Source organism: Megachile rotundata, chromosome 16 (assembly GCF_050947335.1).
Source record: "Megachile rotundata isolate GNS110a chromosome 16, iyMegRotu1, whole genome shotgun sequence".
Classification (NCBI taxonomy): domain Eukaryota; kingdom Metazoa; phylum Arthropoda; class Insecta; order Hymenoptera; family Megachilidae; genus Megachile; species Megachile rotundata.
This window is the reverse complement of record NC_134998.1, coordinates 10,644,903-10,665,827: the sequence shown is the minus strand read 5'-3', so window position 1 is coordinate 10,665,827 and position 20,925 is coordinate 10,644,903. Positions and strand designations below refer to the sequence as shown.

Genomic DNA, 20,925 nt, shown 5'->3' with positions numbered 1-20,925 from the left:
ATATAATGGAAGAGTATACAACATGCAATATAACGCGAGACTATATAACTCACGAATATATATCGCAAAGCAATGCAACGCATGGTGATATAACGCGAGAGTGTATAACTTGTGGAGATACAACTCAGATTAGTATAACACGTGGTGATATAATGAAAGACTATATAGCATGCAATATAACGCGAGTCCATATAACTCATGGAGATATATCGCAAAGAAATGCAACGCAAGGTGATATAACGCGAGACTACACAACGCCCGATCATATAATGCAAGATTACACAAATGGCAATATAATGCGAGGTAGTACAACGCAAGACAATTCCAGTAAAATTGTTAGATACGACAAACGAGTAAGTCTTTTTCTCAATAAAGCAACAAATTGTGCTAAAAATGTGCAATTTAGTACGCGGAATGATTACTTGGCGAGGATTCACCATTCCGCTTGGCTTGGCCTTCTTTTGCGGATTGTTTCATCCGCTGGAATCGTGCCGGAGGATGACATAACAGAAATAATGTTAATAGAACATCTCGTACGATATAGGACAAAACGATTTCGAAGAATCGTTAGGGTGTGCCCAATATCCAGGATGTGATTCGTTCATTGAGGACGATACTAAAGGGTAAATTGACGTGCCTAATCTCATCACTGAAAATGACTCTGATCGTTTAGCTTCCATTTACCTGATAAATGTTTCAAACAAGGAGAAAAAACACCTTCTGTTCGACACTTTATTCGAGCTTTGTAAAGAACTTTGATTGCTTGGACTCTCTTTATATTGCCATTATGACGCTCCTTATATTGCTGGGAGGAAAGTCTGAGATTATTCTAGTTACAATTTTTTAATTTTTAAATGTAGTTTTAAAAGGACTAAGATTTGTAATTTCTAATTTCCCAATTCCTAATTTCCCAATACTCTAATTCCCTAATATATTAATTTTCCAACCTCCTAATTAGCCAATTTCTAAAATCCTAACTCTCTGATTCCCCAATTCCTAATTTCTAATTTCTCAGTAGCCTAATTCCCCAATTCCTAAATTCCCCAACTCTCTAATTCCTCAACTCTCTAATTCCCCAACTCTCTAATTCCCCAACTGTCTAATTTCCCAACTCCCTAATTTCCCAATTCCTAAATTTTCCAACTCTCTAATTCCCCAACTCTCTAATTCCCCAACTCTCCAATTCCCCAACTCTCCAATTCCCCAACTCTCTAATTTCCCAACTCTCCAATTCCCCAACTCTCTAATTTCCCAACTCTCTAATTCCCCAACTGTCTAATTTCCCAACTCTCTAATTTCCCAACTCTCTAATTCCTCCACTCTCTAATTTCCCAACTCTCCAATTCCCCAACTCTCCAATTCCCCAACTCTCTAATTTCCCAACTCTCTAATTCCCCAACTGTCTAATTTCCCAACTATCTAATTTCCCAACTCTCCAATTCCCCAACTCTCTAATTCCCCAAATCCTAAATTTTCCAACTTTCTAATTCCCCAATTCCTAAATTCCCCAACTCTCCAATTCCCCAATACCAAATTTCCCAACTCCTAATTTCCCAATTCCTAAATTTCCAAATCCTCAAGTTTCCAAGCTCTCAAATCTCTAACTTCCTAAATTCCCAATGTCTGCCTCCACAAATCCTCCCACTAAACTTTCCAAACTCCCAAATTAATTCCCCAATTTTCCCCAGACCTCTACCTTTCCCCATAACCTACCAGACCAACACCACTCCATTTACCCCCTCCGGTGCCCCACCTAGTTACTCCCCTGCCACTCTTCCCAGCAGTGTACAAATTACCCAGAATTTCCTCTCATAAAAAATGCAAAAAAAAAGGTAAAGAAAAAAAGGGGAACATTTTCCGCGCGTGTGTAGCATGTACCGACACTGGTGACCCCAGTCAATGGCTCTCGTATCGTAGCGGAGTATCATCTGGATCATCTGGAGTATCTAGAACGTATTGATCGCGCCTAAGCAGCTGTACCTCGAGCTGACAGTATCGTCGGGGCGACCGCACGAGAAACACACGTGTTACACGCTCTCACAAAGGAAACGTCGGCATCAGCGTCCTTCCATGAATCTAGGGAAAACTCGCGGGGAAAGTGCAAAGCCCCCCGGTTCGAGCCGATCGAACCGACTCTTCCGTTTCGAAACGGCGCAGTGTCGCGAACGAAATCGTCACGCGATTCTTACTACGTCAACTTTTTTCCCTACCGAACCGACACGTACGGGTGCCAACTCGGCGATTTGTTTATTTGGCCAGTTTCGTATCGACAGCCGTGTAGGTTGTATTTAAAAAAAATTGTGGTTGGTTTTTTAACGCGTGCGTGGACTGTTCAGATATGTGAAGTTTAGGTTTTTTTAAGTGGAGGCAATTGCTTTTTGTGGGCTGATGCGGCGATGAGTTTTGGCGCGAAATTTGAATGGTGACGTGTGGTAACGGTAATTGGTTTGTATTGGTTTTCATAAGCCGGTGAATTTTAAATGGATTTTGTTCTTGGTGCTTGTGCAGATTTTGGAGATGGTGGTTGTCAAATGTGGAGCTGGGTTTAGATGTTGAGGTATTTGGGGCATTTTGAGGATTATGAGATGCTAGTTTTATTTTCTGAGACAATTCTTTTTGGTTTGACTTGGTGTGATGAGGTGATTGGTTCTGCTGTGATATTGAGATTCTTAATAAAATGGTACCCATGTGTTTACTATCAGATAAAACAGGTACGTCCCCCATGAAGAATGGAACCCTAGTTCTCATTATTTTCTTCTGTATACTTATTACAAAACGATTATTATTGTTAAACAATCTTATCAATTTTATAAATCAAATTTAATTCACCCGCTCTAGTATTTACTCTAGTATTTAGAGGAATGTTATTATTACACTTTTCATTGCTTTGCATTTTTCACATCGATAATTGATACTTGAAGTATCAATAATAATTATAGACACAATAATGTATAATTATAAAACTATAATTATTATAGACACAAAATCTTGTATACTATAATTATTATTGATACCAAGTCCATTTTGAGTTCGAATAAAAATGGCGAATATTTTCGAAAGTACAATCTTCCTATGAATTTGCAGTACGATTCACAGAAATTGTTTCCAGCTACTATTTGTTTCCATGTGAGAAAGAATTATGATTGTCGACGTTGCGATAACGCAACCGTGGAAATAAATGGGCTGAAGATTTTCTTAACCGAAATCGTTGTGCTTCATCCGCTGTTATCTGAGTGTAGGAAAAAAAAACGTTAAATGCTTTCTCGTATCTCTGAGAGATACATTTCCTTACGTAATGTTGATATAGTGTTTATATGCTGTGAAACGGGAAGATAACGCACCTTGGAAACTGAATAGTTTTATCAGGTTTTAATCTTTAAACAATGTTATTATACTGGGGAAACTGATTGAAGGATATCACATGAAATTTTGTAAATTTCAGGTTAGGTTAGATTAGGTTGAATTAAATTAGGTTAGAGTAGATACAATTTTAGGTTAGATATTAAATATAGTATTAAATTTTTTATTAATTTTGATTAGGTTAGTTTGGCTGGTTGGGTTAATTTAGCTGGTTAGGTTACATTGGATTAAATTATATTAGGTTTGGTAAAGTTAGGTTGGATTAGAGTGGTCAACACTAGGTTAGGTTTGAATAGTTACAATGTTAGGTTGGATTAGAGTGGTCAACATTAGGTTAGGCTAGAATAGTTACAAGGTTAGGTTGGATTAGAGTGGTCAACATTAGGTTAGGCTAGAATAGTTACAAGGTTAGGTTGGATTAGACTGGTCAACATTAGGTTAGATTTGAATAGTTACAAGGTTAGGTTAGATTAGACTGGTCAACGTTAGGTTAGGTTTGAATAGTTACAAGGTTAGGTTAGATTAGACTGGTCAACGTTAGGTTAGGTTTAAGTAGTTACAAGGTTAGGTTAGATTAGACTGCTCAACATTAGGTTAGGTTTGAATATTTACAAGGTTAGGTTAGATTAGACTTCTCAACATTAGGTTAGGTTTGAATATTTACAAGGTTAGGTTAGATTAGACTTCTCAACATTAGGTTAGGTTTGAATAGTTACAATGTTAGGTTGGATTAGACTGGTCAACATTAGGTTAGGTTAGAATAGTTACAATGTTAGGTTGGATTAGACTGGTCAACATTAGGTTAGGTTTGAATAGTTACAATGTTAGGTTGGATTAGACTGAATCAAATTAGGTTACATTAAATTAAGTTACGTTGAGTTACATCAGGTTCAATTAGGTCAAATTAAATCAGGTTATACTACGTTAAATTACTTTTATATATTAACAAAGGTTTTCTGAAAGATATAGAAGTTATGTTAATTTTATATTTTAATAAAAATTCTTTAAGTAAAGTGCAGAGGTTATGTTAACTTCATAAAAATTGTTTAAGTCAATACATAATCTACTGCAATATACAAAGTACAAAAGCTGTGTAAAATTATTCTAACCTTGTGTCCTGGGCCCAATGGTCCTCACCCACGTCCCTGGACACCGGCCTAGTGTTTCGACCATGAAACCGAGTCGCATGGTGTGCCTCGTTGGAATTGGTTATCGCGATTTGTAACGGCTGCGTGCACGTTTCACTTTCATTAAATTCGCCTTTCATTCTCCTTCTAGACAGTTTCCAGAAACGATGTCAATCGTCCTCGCCATCGTTCTTTCAGCCGCGTTTACGCCATATAACAAAACACTCTTATGCAACGTGATTATCTCAAATACCTTTTGGTATTCTACCGAAGGCTACATTTTTTTTTACTACGAACCTCAAACAGGTTTTACACTTTGAATTCAAGATGCTACATAACCTAACAAATTGATATAGGCTCCTTTTAAAACTAGAATTCCCCACAAAAAGTTACTATTATCGTCACAAATAAATGTTTGAACAAAAAAAATTGAGCAAACAGTTTTGTTGAAATTGAATCATCAGTCATTGTTTATAATTAACTAAAATACAATACAAATCATAAAAGGAGCCTACCAGAATTAATACACCTTTTTGTATAAATTATTGCTTTCACCTCGACAATCGAACATCTCGCTTTTACCACAATAATTCTGAGAAATAGGCTAAACTCTACGTTAACAAAAAAATATACATACAATTGTCAATGTAAAAATATTTAATTATCCTACACAGTGTTCCACTTAATGACTCTTCGTAAAAATCTCGTTTTTAAAATGGTTTCCTGTTACAGCAAACCTATGTTCTCATCGTGAAACGTAAGACCAAAAATAATCTTCGTTTCATGAGAAAACTTTCTTGCACACATTGAAACCTTGAAACTGACAGTGGATATTCAGCAAGATCGCAGGATCAAAAGAACTGTTTTACTGTTGTATACAGAGCATTGTGCCACGCACAGGCACTCTACCGTGAAGTTTCTATTAAATGAAACTTTCATTTTTCATTTATGAATGCTTCGTTAGTACAATAGAATCTTGTGATTAGATATTCAAAATTATGCATCCTGTTTGTGTCGTTTTCAACTGTTTTATGGTGCATTAATACGATAATAAGAAATTGAATGATAGGAAATGTAATTTCAGTAGGGTGGACGCTCGATAATTCCCTGTTTTCGGGGCTGTAGGGCGGGGCGTCGGTTATGGGGCTCTGGGGGCGTGGCTTTCTGTGTTATAGGGAATTATTAAGCATCAGAATCGATAAATAAACTCTTACTAGCACTGTAGGTTGCTGTTTAACAATTTTTTTTATTTCGTTAACAATTTTTGTCAATTATCTACAGTTCCCTTTACATCCACCTTTGAACGACGTATGAATAATTAATTTTCGAGCTGAAATTACAATGGCTCCAAATTTGCACAAGTATTGCGTAACAAAATCCGTTTAAGGCACGTATAAAAGAAGCACAATTAATTTGGTGGTGATAATTAGCAATGCATCGCAAGAAATGGATCCGACTTCGGCCCAGCCGGAGGAATGTCAGTAAAAAGTAGTACTTTCAATGAGGAAGTGAAAGAGTTTATAGAAGGCTCATCGGAGTAAATTATCGGGAAGATAAATTAAGTAAAAGACAAAGGAATTGAACGTGTTAATTAGAGCGTTCACGTGTACGAGCCGTGTTGCGAAGGAAAAGTTACTTGATTGAGGAGACATGCCTCGAGACGGTACATTGGCACTGTTTGCGCTCGTTAATCAGTTCAATTGAATAACGTATTAATACGTCGGGGTCATCGCGAGGGGTTAATCACAATGTCCACGCCGGATACGATGGACACCATCGATGAAGCGGAGCAGGCGTGGCGTGAGTATCACAATAAGATTTAGGACATTTTATAATTCCATTATGACACTTGAGGCTCGTAAATATTAATAGAATACTTACACAATAGTTATATTTATCAATCACTACCTGAAAATTGCTGTAACTCGTATAAACAGTTTTCGGCAATATAGCGAGAGATACGCCCATGTAACCAACGGTACATCACACCTTCGCTATAATTCTGATAGAAAGAATATATTTTGAGATGGACAAAGTCCAAGAAGCTTGACAGTTTCTAAATCAATACGTTTCGATATATAGCCGAGATTCCCATTTACAGACGAGATGCTGGAGTGCGAGACCGGATCCTTATTGGGCCGAGTCGCAGATCTCGAGAGGCAATCTTTGGCGCAGAGGGACGAGATAGTTTGTCTTCGAGCTACTCTTGCGGATGCGCTTAGGCGAATTGCACAACTAGAAGGACGAGAAAAGAGGGAGGATGAAAGGAACGAAAGGAGAAGCGAGAGGATGGTGTCCTCGCCCTTACGGAATGGACACGCACCTCTTAGAAGTGAGTATGTCCGTGTGGTGAGCGGTGTTATGGCTTCTCAAGTCTCAATTATACAATAATTCTCCACATCCCCATATCCAAACTTCTAAATCTCCTTATCATATTCTCAAGATAGGGAATTAAAAGAATTTCCAAATTTTTCAACCTTTAAATCTGTAAATATAAACATTTCCAAATCTCAAGATTCACAAAACTCCAAATCACAAGATTTCCAAGACTCCAAATCCTAAAACTCAAAATCCTCGAATCTCCAAATTACTAAACTCCCAAATCTCCAAATCTTTAAGTCTCCAAATCCTCAGATCTCCAAATTACCAAACCCTCAAATCTCCAAATCCCTAAATTGCCAAACTTCCAAATCTCCAAGTGTCTAAATCCCCAAATCTCCAAGTGTCCAAATCTCCAAATTACCAAACCCTCAAATCCCCAAATTATCAAATTACCAAACCCACAAATCTCCAAATCTTCAAATTTCCAAATCCCCAAATTACCAAACCCCCAAATCTCCAAATCTCCAAATCCCCAAATCCCCAAATCCTCAAATCCCCAAATCTCAAAATCTCCAAATTAGCAAACCCCCAAATCCCCAAATGTCCAAATCCCTAAATTGCCAAACTCCCAAATCTCCAAGTGTCTAAATCCCCAAATCTCCAAATCTCCAAATTACCAAACCCCCAAATCCCCAAATTACCAAATTGCCAAACTCACAAATTTCCAAATCCCCAAATTACCAAACCCCCAAATCTCCAAATCCCCAAATCCCCAACTCCTCAAATCCCCAAATCTCCAAATCTCCAAATTAGTAAACCCCCAAATCCCCAAATGTCCAAATCCCTAAATTGCCAAACTCCCAAATCTCCAAGTGTCTAAATCCCCAAATCTCCAAGTGTCCAAATCTCCAAATCTCCAAATCTCCAAATTACCAAACCCCCAAATCCCCAAATTACCAAATTGCCAAACCCACAAATCTCCAAATCTTCAAATTTCCAAATCCCCAAATCCCCAAATCCCCAAATCTCCAAATCTCCAAATCCCCAAATCCTCAAATCCCCAAATCTCCAAACCCCCAAATCCCCAAACCCCCAAACCCCCAAATCCCCAAATCTCCAAACCTCACCAAAATGGATTTGATATTTAATTACCGACGATATGTTACCAGGTAATCAAAATTCGGTAGCCCAAAAAGACATACGTCTACGTCAGACGAGTACTTCGTGTCTGAGGAACTCTTCGTCCTCGGGGTCTTCTCAAGATGTACGAGATTCGCTCTCCAGTCCGCGTAGACCAGTCAGTTATACACATTCGTCACAACTTCCTCAAAGGTATATTCTATACATCAAAATCTTTATGCAAATTCACATAATCGCTTTACACGACTCCCCTCGTATATGTAGCTTTCTATATAATTAACACTTGTCAGCTTCATAGATGTTTCGGTAACTTCATAGGTGTTTCAGAATTCAGTTCATTATTTAAAGACATTAATAACCATATGATTCAGCTTTCTATTTATACTATTTTGACGAACACGCTCTTATAATAAATTTATTCTGAAATACCGTGCGCGGCTGGAAAGAAGACAGATGTATGGACGTTCTCAATAGTGTCTTAAATAATATTTTAAATAATTTATTAACACTTTCATTTTGCTATACTACTTAAAGAAAAACAGTACATTCTTTAAAAAAATTTTGTGCAAAAATTCTTTTGAAAATAATTAAAAGATTTATTAAAAAAAAAAAGTTGGAAGAATCATCCATAAGATGTTAGAACTTGAAATATTTCAAAATGGCGTAACTTGTGGAAGAAAAGATAAGGAAGATAATTAGGTGACCCGTTTTGAATAGCACACCGTGTATATTGTAAACCAATCGAGGTCGGGAACGGCTCAGACAAATTTAATTTAACTTTCAGAAGGTCAGTTCATTACCAATCAACGGGTTCGTTACACTCGGACAGTCCCAGTAGTAGTAGTGTTTCCCCGGTGCCATCGCCAGGTCCTAGAGTCACACCACTGCCAGTAGCCAGGTACATGTCTTTACATTAAACTAATATCAAATCCATTTACTGCTTTTTACTATTTTAATATGTGCTACTTTAGTCATAGAACTTGTAGAAATTTAGGTAGAGCGAGTTGCAAGATTATTTCTGTATTGAATTGATTTCAAATTGATGACACGAGTGAAGGGGAAGATAGTTTATTACGGTAAACGCTCGATAATTCCCTGCGAATGGGGCTTCGGTGGAATTGGCAATGTACAAAGAGGTCATAGTGATTGAATTTGTTAATTCTGAAACCTAAAACAGAAGTAAATGTAATGAATATATTATTTCACCTTTTCGTTACGCTAATAATCAAGTGACTCGCTGTATCTCCCAGAATGCAATTTCAGTTTTATCATTTATTACACCAGCATTTGTGAATTTAAAAACGTTCAATATTGTTTGTAACATGAGTAGCTTCTAATGCATGCCACGTGCTATTGTACATCACAATAATATAAGTAATATATTAGAGTTCATTGAAACTACCAGTATAGCATATATAGCACTCTTCATATATGACAATATCTACATCCACAAGCAACAACCATAGGTAGGACATTCTCCATGATTAACGGGGAACACTGCCATCTACAGAGTAGTTACGTAACTAAAATGGCGTGTCAAAGTTAAGTTAGGTCTACCTAACCTAACCTTGAAAGTACTTGCTAAATATCTTTATAAACTCAATAAATAATTTTATCACTGTACAAAGTTAAACTTAAATAACCGTAATAACGATAAAAATAAATAATTTCCACCATGTAAAGTTAATAACTGCTAACACAAAGTTAACCGCACCGAAACTAAATAACTTTGTTACCAAACCTCATTAAAATGTCCGACAAAGGATTTGAAGAGGTTATGTAGTTTGAAAAGACCGGAGGAAATGGTCGTTTAATTAAACGAAGACACAATTACGTCGGTTCTACAAAGCAGGTAAAGAGCTCCCTATATAGCCAATCCTATTATTCGCTAGATCGCCAACAGCGAGATCAAACGGGCCACCTAAAAGCAGCTTAAGAAGGGCGAAGCGGTGGTCATCGACAGGGGACTTTACTCATTCCCCGCAAAATCAGGGAAGCAATTCGCAACTTGTCACTAGCAGGTAAGCACGAAATCGATATTTCCAATCGACTGCCTGCTTTTGTGAGTTTTTTGTTTTTTACGCACTTTTACTGTACAGCTTTATTGAATTTTTTTCTTTGCACATTCTCTGCGTTGACGAACGTGTTGCTTGTTTTAGATAAAAATTAGTCATTTGGTTGATACTTGATTATTTAACTTAATTTTTAGTGGTAGTTTAAATGGCTCTTGTTATATTGCCGGTCAAGAGCAGAGATCTTTGAATTAGTAGAAATTTTGATGGGTGCAAATTTTCAAGTTTAAGCGTTTCAAGATTATTAAGTTTGTAAATTTATGAATTTTGTTCGGGACACTCAATATGAAACGTCCTGTATAGCAACGTTTATCTTTGTATGCCGTTTTGAGGATAAAGAAAATTATTATTCCTGTGAAATTATCCTTGAAGGACCAAAAAAAGACCCACTTATAAGTTTGCAAATCTAAAAATGTTAAAATACCTGACATTCGAGAGAGACTTTTTTTGAAACGTCCTGTACATCAACTTTTATATTTGTATGACGTTTTGAGAACGAAGAAAGTTATTATTCCTATAAAATCATCCTTGAATAACCAAAAACAGATCCACTTATAGGTTTGCAAATCTAAAAATGTTAAAATACCTGTCATTCGAGAGAGACTTTTTTTGAAACGTCCTGTACATCAACTTTTATCTTTGTATGACGTTTTGAGAACGAAGAAAGTTATTATTTCTATAAAATCATCCTTGAATAACCAAAAAGAGATCCACTTATAGGTTTGCAAATCTGAAAATGTTAAGATACCTGTCATTCGAGAGAGACTTTTTTTGAAACGTCCTGTACATCAACTTTTATATTTGTATGACATTTTGAGAACAAAGAAAGTTATTATTCCTGTAAAATCATCTTTGAATGACTAAAAACAGATTCACTTATAGGTTTGCAAATCTAAAAATGTGAAGATACCTGTCATTCGAGAGGGACTTTTTTTGAAACACCCTGTATAGCGGTATTTGTCTTCAGGACCATAAAAGAATTTCGTGTAAAATCTCACGTGATTAAACGCAGACTAAAATTTTTCCAGTGAGTGACCGTAGGTAAACGACACCTGCCGATCAACAGAGTCTCGCAGAGCAACGAACTATCGATTATGTTTCGCGACGTGAATTCACTTTACGGCTCATTAATCCTCAAAAGCGGCGCTGTCTCCAGATTGGTTTCCATTTACTGCCCGTTGAACTTCCCTTTGAAACCAACTGAATCGAGAGAACAGGGCCGGAAGTGCATAATTCCCTCGCCGTGAGGAACGCGTAAAATCCGCTTAAAAAAAGGCAACACGTTCGTCGCAATCTGTATATGTCTTTGTTCTTAATCTTTTCTTCGTTTCTGTTTTTATTCGTTTTGCACCGTATGGTTTTCGTTTGCATTTTCGTTCATTATAGATTATCAGCATCCACCAAGTCACTGTTCAACCTCTTCAAGCCTCCGGCGATGAACAACGTAAAACACGGGTAAATAAAGATGTCCTAGCATTCTTTTAATCTCGTTTTGATGGGGGACTGTTTGTTACTGCGCGGAGATACGTGTTCTTTCGGTTAGGTTCGAGTGGGAGGTTTTAGGACGCGTACTGTTGCCAACTCATGAGATGGCGCGTGGTTGACCAAAGTAAAAGAAATTCTATCTTGAAATAGAGCTCAAAATTTGTAAATTGAAGCCATACCTCTTTTAAACGCGTCAGCTTCACGCGCCAACTCGAAACGCGATGAGATATTAGTATTACAGTGGACTCTCGCTATATTGCCGTTCGCGCAGTTACAAGTTACAGTTAAAAGTTACAGTCACAAGCTACAATAATTTTTTACAATAATAGTTTTGTCACATTGAGGCAATTCGCAAGAGTATACATAGATACCGAATGCGGCAATATAACGGGAGTCACAATTAAAGACTGTAAGACTTCGCCCTAAATGTACAGAAACAACCGTGAACAGCGAACACATAAAATATTATCAAAACTCGTAAGAAAGAATGGTACTCCATATATGGCCACTTTCGTTTCCGCATCAATTCGTCCATTAGAATACGAATGTCCCCTAGATCTAATCGTAAACGAGCGTGCGCCATTTAAAATTAAAATGGACGTTTCACGCTCGGCGCGCGAATCCATCATGCATGCACGCCTTTCTTGATTCGCCTCCGCGGAGGCGGGTGTGTTCATCGAATTCAGGAATCTCTCGCTACATCGCATGCGAGGTCGAATACCAAAGGTAACTTTTGTTATAGTAATTAACAGCATGCCATCGCGAAACGATACCCAGTATCGTTTCTCTAGTTTTAAACTCACTGCACGGTTATCTTTCGTTCGGCGTGTTTCCTTGTTTCTTCGATTAACTTCGGGAACTTTCGTAACAATGTTCGTGTCAGGGTTTAACACCGCATTGACATTGAAATTTATCGTGGCTAATGATCGAAACCGTGCCGAATCGAGATTATTGGTACTGAACTTTGGAGGAAGGACGACAGGGAAGTAGGGAGACCTTCACGGGCCCCGTATTTAAGGGGACTCTTGTGGACCGCCATTTTATATGTGTTTGAATCTTTGGGAGACTGGGAGTTCGCGGTTTGAGAGGTTGGGAGGCTGGCAGTTTTGAGTTTGAGAAGTTTGGGACTTTGGGACTTTTGGGATTCATGGGACTTTTGGGACTTATGGGACTTATGGGATTTTGGAAGCTTCATATTTTGGAAATTTCCAATTTTTGAGGATTGGGACGTCGAAAGTTTGAAGTATGAGAAGTTTGGACCCTTGAGACTTTTGGGACTTTTGGGACTTATGGGACTTTTGAGACTTTGGAAGCTTCATATTTTGGAAATTTCCAATTTTTGAGGATTGGGACGTCGAAAGTTTGAAGTATGAGAAGTTTGGACCCTTGAGACTTTTGGGACTTTTGGGACTTATGAGACTTATGGGGGTTTGGAAGCTTCATATTTTGGAAATTTCGAATCTGGAGGATTGGGACTTCGAAAGTTTGAAGTTTGAGAAGTTTGGGACTTTGGAACTTTTGGGCCTTGAGACTTTGCGAGTTTGGGACCGTGGTAATTTGGAAGTTTGAGACTTTGGGACTTCAGATAACTAGAGTTTAGGTTAAGAGTCTAAAAGCATAGAAACTTGTGGATCTAAGAATATATCTAGGCATGCAAATCTTTTGGCAATCTAAAAATTTGAGGCCCAAATTACGGCCCAAATTTGGGGACTGACAAACTCATGGATCTAAACTGCTGTGTTCAGGAATTAAGTCATAAATATTTTGAAGATAGAAATTTGAAAAAATAATTTGTATAACACTTATTTCCCTAGATGCCCTAGATTCCCTAGAGGCTAATACAATTTTCACCTCAGCCTTGGCTCGTTCGATATGAACACACCCTAAGGGAACGTACCGAAGTGACGTAATGCTGCAACGCAAAAATTCTCTCGGTTGAGTAATAAAAACGAACCTGTGCTCGCGTGACTCATTCATTCTGTGTCGGTTTCCAGAGTAAGTATATCGTCACGGAAATTTCTGCAATTACAATCAGTGAGGTGATTATTCGGAATCGTGCAATATCGTTCCTGTCTGGACTGAGCCGCTATCGGTGCCGATAAGTGCAAATACCTGTTTGTTCATGCATCGTAAACAGTTTAGAGTAGATACAGTAGATCCTAGTAGAAAGACCGCAGATGTTGATAAACGTGTTAACACGTGTTGGCTTTAAAGCGCTGTCAGATGTAATGCGGTGAAAGCAGAAAGATTAGCCTGTACGATTTCTATTTTTATAATGGTTCATTGAAACGAATACTGTGAATGAGACTGCGATACAGGAAATTAAACATATGTTCTCTAACTTAATTGACATTAGTCGCCATTTATTTCGTCTTAACAGTTATTCAACGCTGGGTAGGTGTAGAAAGTTAAGGTGCGTTTATTTGCAGTGCGGTTTGCTTTAAAATTTTTAGTTTTTCAAAGAGAGATGAGGAGAATCGCAGATTGTGCGACGCGGGAGGTCGATATTTCCCTGCGCCCGGGGGTCTGTGGGCGTGGCGGAGCGTCACTATATCAGTATTCCACTGTTTAGACTTGAACTATAACACTATCGTCGAAGTATTTTGTACAAATTTGAAAAGTAAGCCAAACTCTTCAGCATTAATCTTTTCGAGACGATCGTACGACCTAGAAGCTTGATATTCCCCTGCGCCCGGGGCTTATGGGCGTGACAGAGCGTCACAAAATCAGTATTCCACTGTTCAGACTTGAACCATAAGTCTATCCTCAGGGTAATTTGTACAAATCTGCAAAGTAGGCATCTCTAGCATCAATCTCTTGAAAATATTTCATAAAAAGGAATTTTAAAGGTAATAAGAAGGATCAGACGTAATCTTTATAATTCACAGTACGAGAGACATGCAGTATAACGAAGAGGAAAGCACCGTTCGTATGTACCTGCGGGGACGACCCGTCGTCCTCTACGTTCCGACACCATTAATGGAGTCCTACGACCTTCACAAAGTCAGCACACCGCCCCAAAGCAAACTGAAACTCGACTGGGTGTACGGTTACCGGGGCAGGGACTGTCGAAGTAATTTGCATCTCCTGCCAACCGGAGAAATCGTTTATTTCGTCGCGGCTGTGGTGGTCTTGTACAATATGGAGGAGCACAGCCAGAGGCATTATCTGGGCCATACGGACGACATCAAGTGGTACGAAATTTACTTCTTGAAGATCACACGTCATTCTTATTTCAATGTACACTTCATTATTAAATATACATGAACACTTTCTGATACCGGTAGTAATTTGAAGTATATTTTAAGTATGTTAAGGTCAATTTGTTAAATCATGCCTCTATGTGTGAGGAATTTTACGACCTTGCTATATCTGGACATGGACTGTACTCAAACTTGTACTGTCACATTATGTTCTACATCTTACGTTTGCATCTTTATATCTTGTGTCTACATCACATCATTAGCATCATGTCTTCGTGTATTTCAGCATAGCGATTCACCCGAATAAGTTAGTGGTAGCCACCGGCCAAGTGTGTGGAACCGACAGGCGAGAAGCGATGGTAAGACACTATAGGTATCAACAAAACACGCATCTCAACCGGTAAAGCTATGAAGTTCTTCAGATTAATATGGTATCGTTGTTCAGCCCCATATAAGAATATGGAACTCGGTCAGTCTGACCACCCTGTGTGTGATCGGCAACGGAGAGTTCGACGGTTCCATTTGCTGTCTCTCGTTCTCGAAAGCGGACGGTGGAAATTATTTGTGCGCGATCGACGAGACACCTGATCACAATATCTCCATTTGGGACTGGCAGAAGGGAGAGCGGGGCACCAAGGTGATCGAGACTAAGGTACGTCCTTAATTAACCTGGACGATTGTTCAGCTGCGGATGAAAATTTATTTGCTGAACTATATTTATTTTGAATGATCAAATGTTTTGTAACGATAGTGATGAAATATTTGTTGATCAAGATGATGAAACATTTGATGATTAAGATGATGAAACATTTGATCAAGGCATTTGATCAAAGTGATGAAATGTTCCGCAAACGAAGTAAACTAGTTTCATCTTGCGAGTATGTTATACCTGGGTGATTTGAACATGTAAAACTGGATCGTTGAATAGCTGTTGTTTGCAGCAATGCTCCGTCGACATGGTGGTATGCGCCGAGTGGCATCCGCTGGAACGGAACCACATCGTATCCTGCGGCAAGGGACACGTGTCTTTCTGGACTCTCGATAACGGGGACGTGTTGTATAAGCGGATGGGTATCTTGGAAAGTAGAGAGAAACCAAGATACTTCACCTGCGTGGCCTTCAATCAAAATGGCGATGTACTTACGGGTGATAGCAACGGTAACATCATCGTGTGGGGGAGAGGTAAGGGATTAAGATATGGATGAGATATTATGTTCACATCCTTTTGTATCCTCACATCATCAGATGTCTACATCTGCACTTCCCTATGTCCTCATATGGCCAGATGTCCACATCTTCAGATCTTCATATTTTCAAATTTATACATTCTCTCTAGACGCTCTGAATCTTCATATCTTTGGATCTCTACATCTCCAGATGTACATCCCCAGAAATTAAGATCTCCAGATCTACCACCATATATGGTGATCTATATTCCCATATTCCACTTTTCCAGATCCCTACATCCCCAAACCACCATGTCCTTAAATCCCCACATCTCCAAATCTTCACATCCCCATATTCTTACATGTGATATCTCCATATCCCCAAATCGTCACATCCCCATATCCTCACATGTCCACATCCTCACATGTCCACATCCTCACATCCCCATATCCTTACATGTCCACATCCTCACATCCCCATATCCTCACATCCCCATATCCTCACATCCCCATATCCTCACATCCCCATATCCTCACATCCCCATATCCTCACATCCCCATATCCTCACATGTCCACATCCTCACATCTCCACATCCTCACATCCCCATTTCCTCACATCTCCACATCCTCACATGTCCACATCCTCACATCCCCATATCCTCACATTCCCATATCCTCACATCCCCATATCCCCTCACATCCCCATATCCTCACATCCCCATATCCTTACATCCCCATATCCTCACATCTCCACATCCCCAATCTTCACATCCCACATCCCCATATCTCCACATCTACACACCTCACTATAACTATACTCATCCAGGTACCAGCACAGTATCAAAAATAGTAAGAAACATCCACGAAGGATCCATATTCTCAATCTGCGTCCTCAAAGACGGTTTCATCGTCACCGGCGGCGGTAGAGACGGCAAAATACTGTACTTCGATGAATCCTTAAACTTGACGGGAGAAGAAGCGCAGGTAAGTTTAACAGACATCTTCTTGCTTAAAGTCCTCGTTGAATATCTCAATTTTGTTGCTTCAGATTGAAGATCACTTCGGTGGAATCCGAACGCTGGCAGAAGGCAGAGGCTCACAGCTGCTGATCGGCACCACAAGAAATTGCATCTTGCTGGGTGATGTAGGTATGGGATTCAACCCAGCCATGTTGGGACACGCTGAGGAAGTTTGGGGACTCGCTGCACATCCTACTCTGCCACAGTTTGCGACGGCTGGACATGATAGGCTGCTGCAGATGTGGGACAGTCTTAGCCATACTGTTGTCTGGAGCAAGGATATTGGGGTTAGTATATATTTAAATCTAGAAATGTTACAAAATTTTAGTGTGAAGTATCTCATCTCTACAATTCTTTATTCAGGAACAGGCACAGAGTATTGGGTTTTCACCTGATGGTAATGTGATGGTGGTTGGGTGCACCTCTGGCAAGTGGCTGGCTATCGACAGTGAAACTAGGGAATTGTACACTCACCATAGTGATGGAACAGAACCTATTCAGGTAAACCTATTGCAAAGTTTAATAAACTTATAACGCAGTAAACTAATTAATATTTTTGTATGTGTCACAGGTTGTCCAATTTTCCCCAGACGGTACATTGCTGGCACTTGGTTCCAGAGACAACTACATTTACATTTACCAGGGAAATGAAGATGCAACCAAGTACAGCAGAGTTGGGAGATGTATGGTAAGAATATTTTATACTCTAAAAATTACTTTCTAGACTGCTAGAGAAACTGTAGGTTCAAAGAAAAGTCATAAATATATGTGTATCAACAAGAGCATGAAATTAGAAAATGTGTTAAAGTTTCATATCTGATTCTTATAATAATTACAGTCCAGACTTTTCAAAGTATCTCTTGTATATCTAATTATTTTACACATTGTATAAACTATCATTTTATAACCACACTTTTTATTCAGCATATATGTGCTGGTAAACAAGTATTTAAAAAACATGCTTCTGTTATACTTTTTAGTTTCCATCATATTGTTTTATATAAAAAACAATTCATGAATCCTAGTGTTGCCTGTATTTGTTAATCAATATTAGTATGCTGTACAATTTGCTTGTGTGTATCATGAAGGAGTGTAGTTATATCATACAATCTGTAATTATCACGTTTGTACATAAAACTTTTCTAATGACAATCAATCAACAGTATTGCTTCAGGTGATGAAACAATTTTGCGTGCAACAAGTATACTGTATAAACATTTTGTATAAATAAATTTTCTGTCAATAAAAGTACTTTTTGATGTAATCAACGTCTTCATAAAATCACTGTTAATAGTAACAGCTTGCTATATTATATGAAAGTACTAAAACTCACAAATTTCACATAATTTTTCTTCATTTTTAGCTAAAGCGGATGCGCAGACGTGGAGTAAGACATGGGTTTTAATTATACAAAAATGAAAAGGAGACATTATGTTATGCAATAAATTATTGCTATTAAACATTGTACTGATACATAACTTCATTAAATTTCAGTGACATGATTTTTACATTCAGTATATGTATTAATGTAATAATATGTAACCTATTTATTGTTTCTTGAACTGTTTACTGTTATTGTCACTGATTTGTTATAAATCATTTTCCTTCAGCTGTAGTGCAAAACAGGTCCAATTAACAGTTAAAGTAGAAATGCAACTTGTAACATATCAATAAGGCTCTCTAAAGTGTATAGTTAAAAATGTAATGTCTCTGAAAGTAGTACAATATCATTCTAGCCAATCATAGTCACGTAGGAATAGCAATTATTGCATAAAAACTGCTTACCTCCAGTTATGCACTACTCACTGTATGCACAAAATATTGACACTGTTTTTGTCATAGTAGTTGCAGATTTGCTTTATTCCAAACTGCTTCAAAGGAAACTACTAATTTCTCATTTTTATGAATGTAACATTTGATAGAATACTTGTTCTAAAGATAATTATTTATTTCAGGGACATTCCAGTTTTATAACTCACCTGGATTGGTCAGTCGATGGACAATACTTACGTAGCAATAGTGGAGACTATGAATTGTTATACTGTACGTAAGCTTTTCAAATTACTAATTTACAAAAACCTTAAATACAAAATTAAATTACCTTTGATTAGACTACTTTAATAAAATAAAATTTCAATTAATTATAATGTTCTGTGATTATATAGGGAATCCAGGAGTTTGTCGTCAGATACCTCAGTCCTCAGTGATGAGAGACATAGAATGGGCAAGTCACACCTGCGTTATATCCTTTGAGACCATTGGAATCTGGCCTGAAGGTGCAGATGGAACAGACGTGAACAATTGTACCCGCAGCAATGATGGGAAACTGCTAGCAACTGGGGATGATTTTGGAAAAGTCAAGTTGTTCTCTTATCCTGCTTGTCAACCGAAGGTAGCTACAATACTCTTGAACAAATATCAACAAAATCTGAGTATCATTCTTGTTATATACATTGCAGACACCCTATATAAGAAGTGAAAGCAATACCTGATGAAAATAAATGAATTGTTTTATTCCAGTCGTTGTGCCATGCTTATGGGGGTCATTCCAGTCACGTCACGAACGTGTCCTTCCTGCAGGATGACACACGATTAATCTCCACTGGCGGAAGTGACACTAGCGTTCTCCAGTGGATTGTAAATTACTAACCTTACTTAATCAATGGTATTCACATTGAATCGCTTTCGAAGTGTCCTTCAAGTGGCTAAAACGTTTGGAAATGCGGAAAGGACGATGATCCTATTGCGTCCACAAACGAGTACTCGATTACCGACCGTAATATGAAAGTTGTAATTGTTTTTACAAAGCAGGATTCGCTAATTGTACCGTTTAAGTGTCCTTTACATGACCGAAAGTCATAATTAATTTCCTAGCAAATAAAGAATTGTATTATCCATTCAGATATGGAACGACCTGGGCCACTTGTGATATTAAATTGTCCAAGTACAATATTTCTTTGTCTAAACAATTTGAGTGACTTGATAAATTACAGCTTTATGTATATCCTACATGTTAAAAATGTTTGCCTTATAGTTGTTTCTTAACCTAACTGTATCTGAACGGATGATATAAATTCTTAATCACAACGTAAATGTGAAATCCGTCATAGCATCGTGCGCTCTGTTTAATAATAACGTAACGAAGTGTCTTTCACATATTCCGTACAGTAACCATTCGCGTGCCCGCATAATGGCCGTTCGATAAATGAACACTTCTAGAAGAAACTGGTTTAGAGTTAGAATACACGCATCTAGCGAACGGTTACTGTAGCAGCTATTTTCTGAACTTCGAAATGTTGACTTTACAAATTGCTGTGAGTGTTCTTCGTCCATTAATCAGCTGCAACACGACGCACTGTGTCTCATGCAATCTGCACAGTTTTAGAGAAACTTTTACATAATTAACACGAAGAGAATTCTAATTGTTCTTATAGATAGAATGATAGAAATTTCATTATCCTCGTGTACCACCTTAATCCGAACTGCGAAGTAGCTACGCTAGTTTCTTACGGAGATGCCGTAATTTGATCTTCTCGTTTGGAAAATAAAAGAGATCTGTCAGTTGATAATGTGAACATTTGTAATTGTTTAACACAGAGTGCGGACACCATGCAACTGTGGCACTCATTTCAAGAATGTAACTTTCGTAGGTCGTGTGGTTTTTTGTGCGGGAAGCAAGTGATCTGCATGTGAAGGAAACAGTGGTTTAACATGATTATATTTTGTATACTTATATTGTATAACACTGTACTCTGATATGTACTATGAACTCCGACAAACGATGACTCTGTATGAAGACTCTGTGGACTCTAATTCTGTATAAACTTGAACTAAATTTTCTCTGATTTTAGTGTTTTATTCTTACACCCCTCCTTGCAACTCCTCTGTAGTTATTAAAATGATAGAATTAATTATAGCATCAAATGGAAGCCAAATGTGGAAGCTCAAAGAGATATAAGGATAGGTAACATAACTTAATGAACAATAAAAAAATGAAAATTAAAGTGATAAAATTAATAAATTGTAATAA

At 38.0% G+C, this 20,925-nt stretch overlaps 1 protein-coding gene across 7 annotated transcripts; it reads left to right on the top strand.

The window, feature by feature from the left end:
* The first annotated feature begins 2,009 nt into the window (after positions 1–2,009).
* Positions 2,010–20,740, top strand: LOC100877562 (echinoderm microtubule-associated protein-like 2). Of its 7 annotated transcripts, XM_076541412.1 has the most exons (19): positions 2,012–2,445; positions 5,918–6,287; positions 6,589–6,819; positions 7,979–8,141; positions 8,734–8,847; positions 9,842–9,970; positions 11,408–11,476; positions 14,395–14,700; positions 14,996–15,068; positions 15,155–15,361; positions 15,651–15,891; positions 16,703–16,860; positions 16,925–17,182; positions 17,259–17,396; positions 17,467–17,583; positions 18,259–18,282; positions 18,851–18,938; positions 19,061–19,287; positions 19,416–20,740. In XM_076541412.1, the coding sequence occupies exons 2-19, from the start codon at positions 6,236–6,238 to the stop codon at positions 19,542–19,544; spliced, it is 2,724 nt and encodes a 907-aa protein (XP_076397527.1). In that variant the 5' UTR covers positions 2,012–2,445; positions 5,918–6,235; the 3' UTR covers positions 19,545–20,740. The 7 variants fall into 7 exon arrangements, with proteins under 7 accessions (XP_076397530.1, XP_076397529.1, XP_076397527.1 ...); XM_076541414.1 differs by lacking the exon at positions 8,734–8,847 and having other exon boundaries at positions 2,011–2,445; XM_076541413.1 differs by lacking the exon at positions 11,408–11,476.
* The last annotated feature ends 185 nt before the right edge of the window (positions 20,741–20,925 follow it).

Bases quoted from the DNA above. Each gene is read 5' to 3' on its own strand.
- LOC100877562 (XM_076541412.1), top strand. From the start codon at position 6,236: ATGTCCACGCCGGATACGATGGACACCATCGATGAAGCGGAGCAGGCG. The intron at 15,362-15,650 runs GTACGTCCTTAA...TGTTGTTTGCAG, and splicing joins CCAAGGTGATCGAGACTAAG to CAATGCTCCGTCGACATGGT. The intron at 16,861-16,924 runs GTAAGTTTAACA...TTGTTGCTTCAG, and splicing joins TGACGGGAGAAGAAGCGCAG to ATTGAAGATCACTTCGGTGG.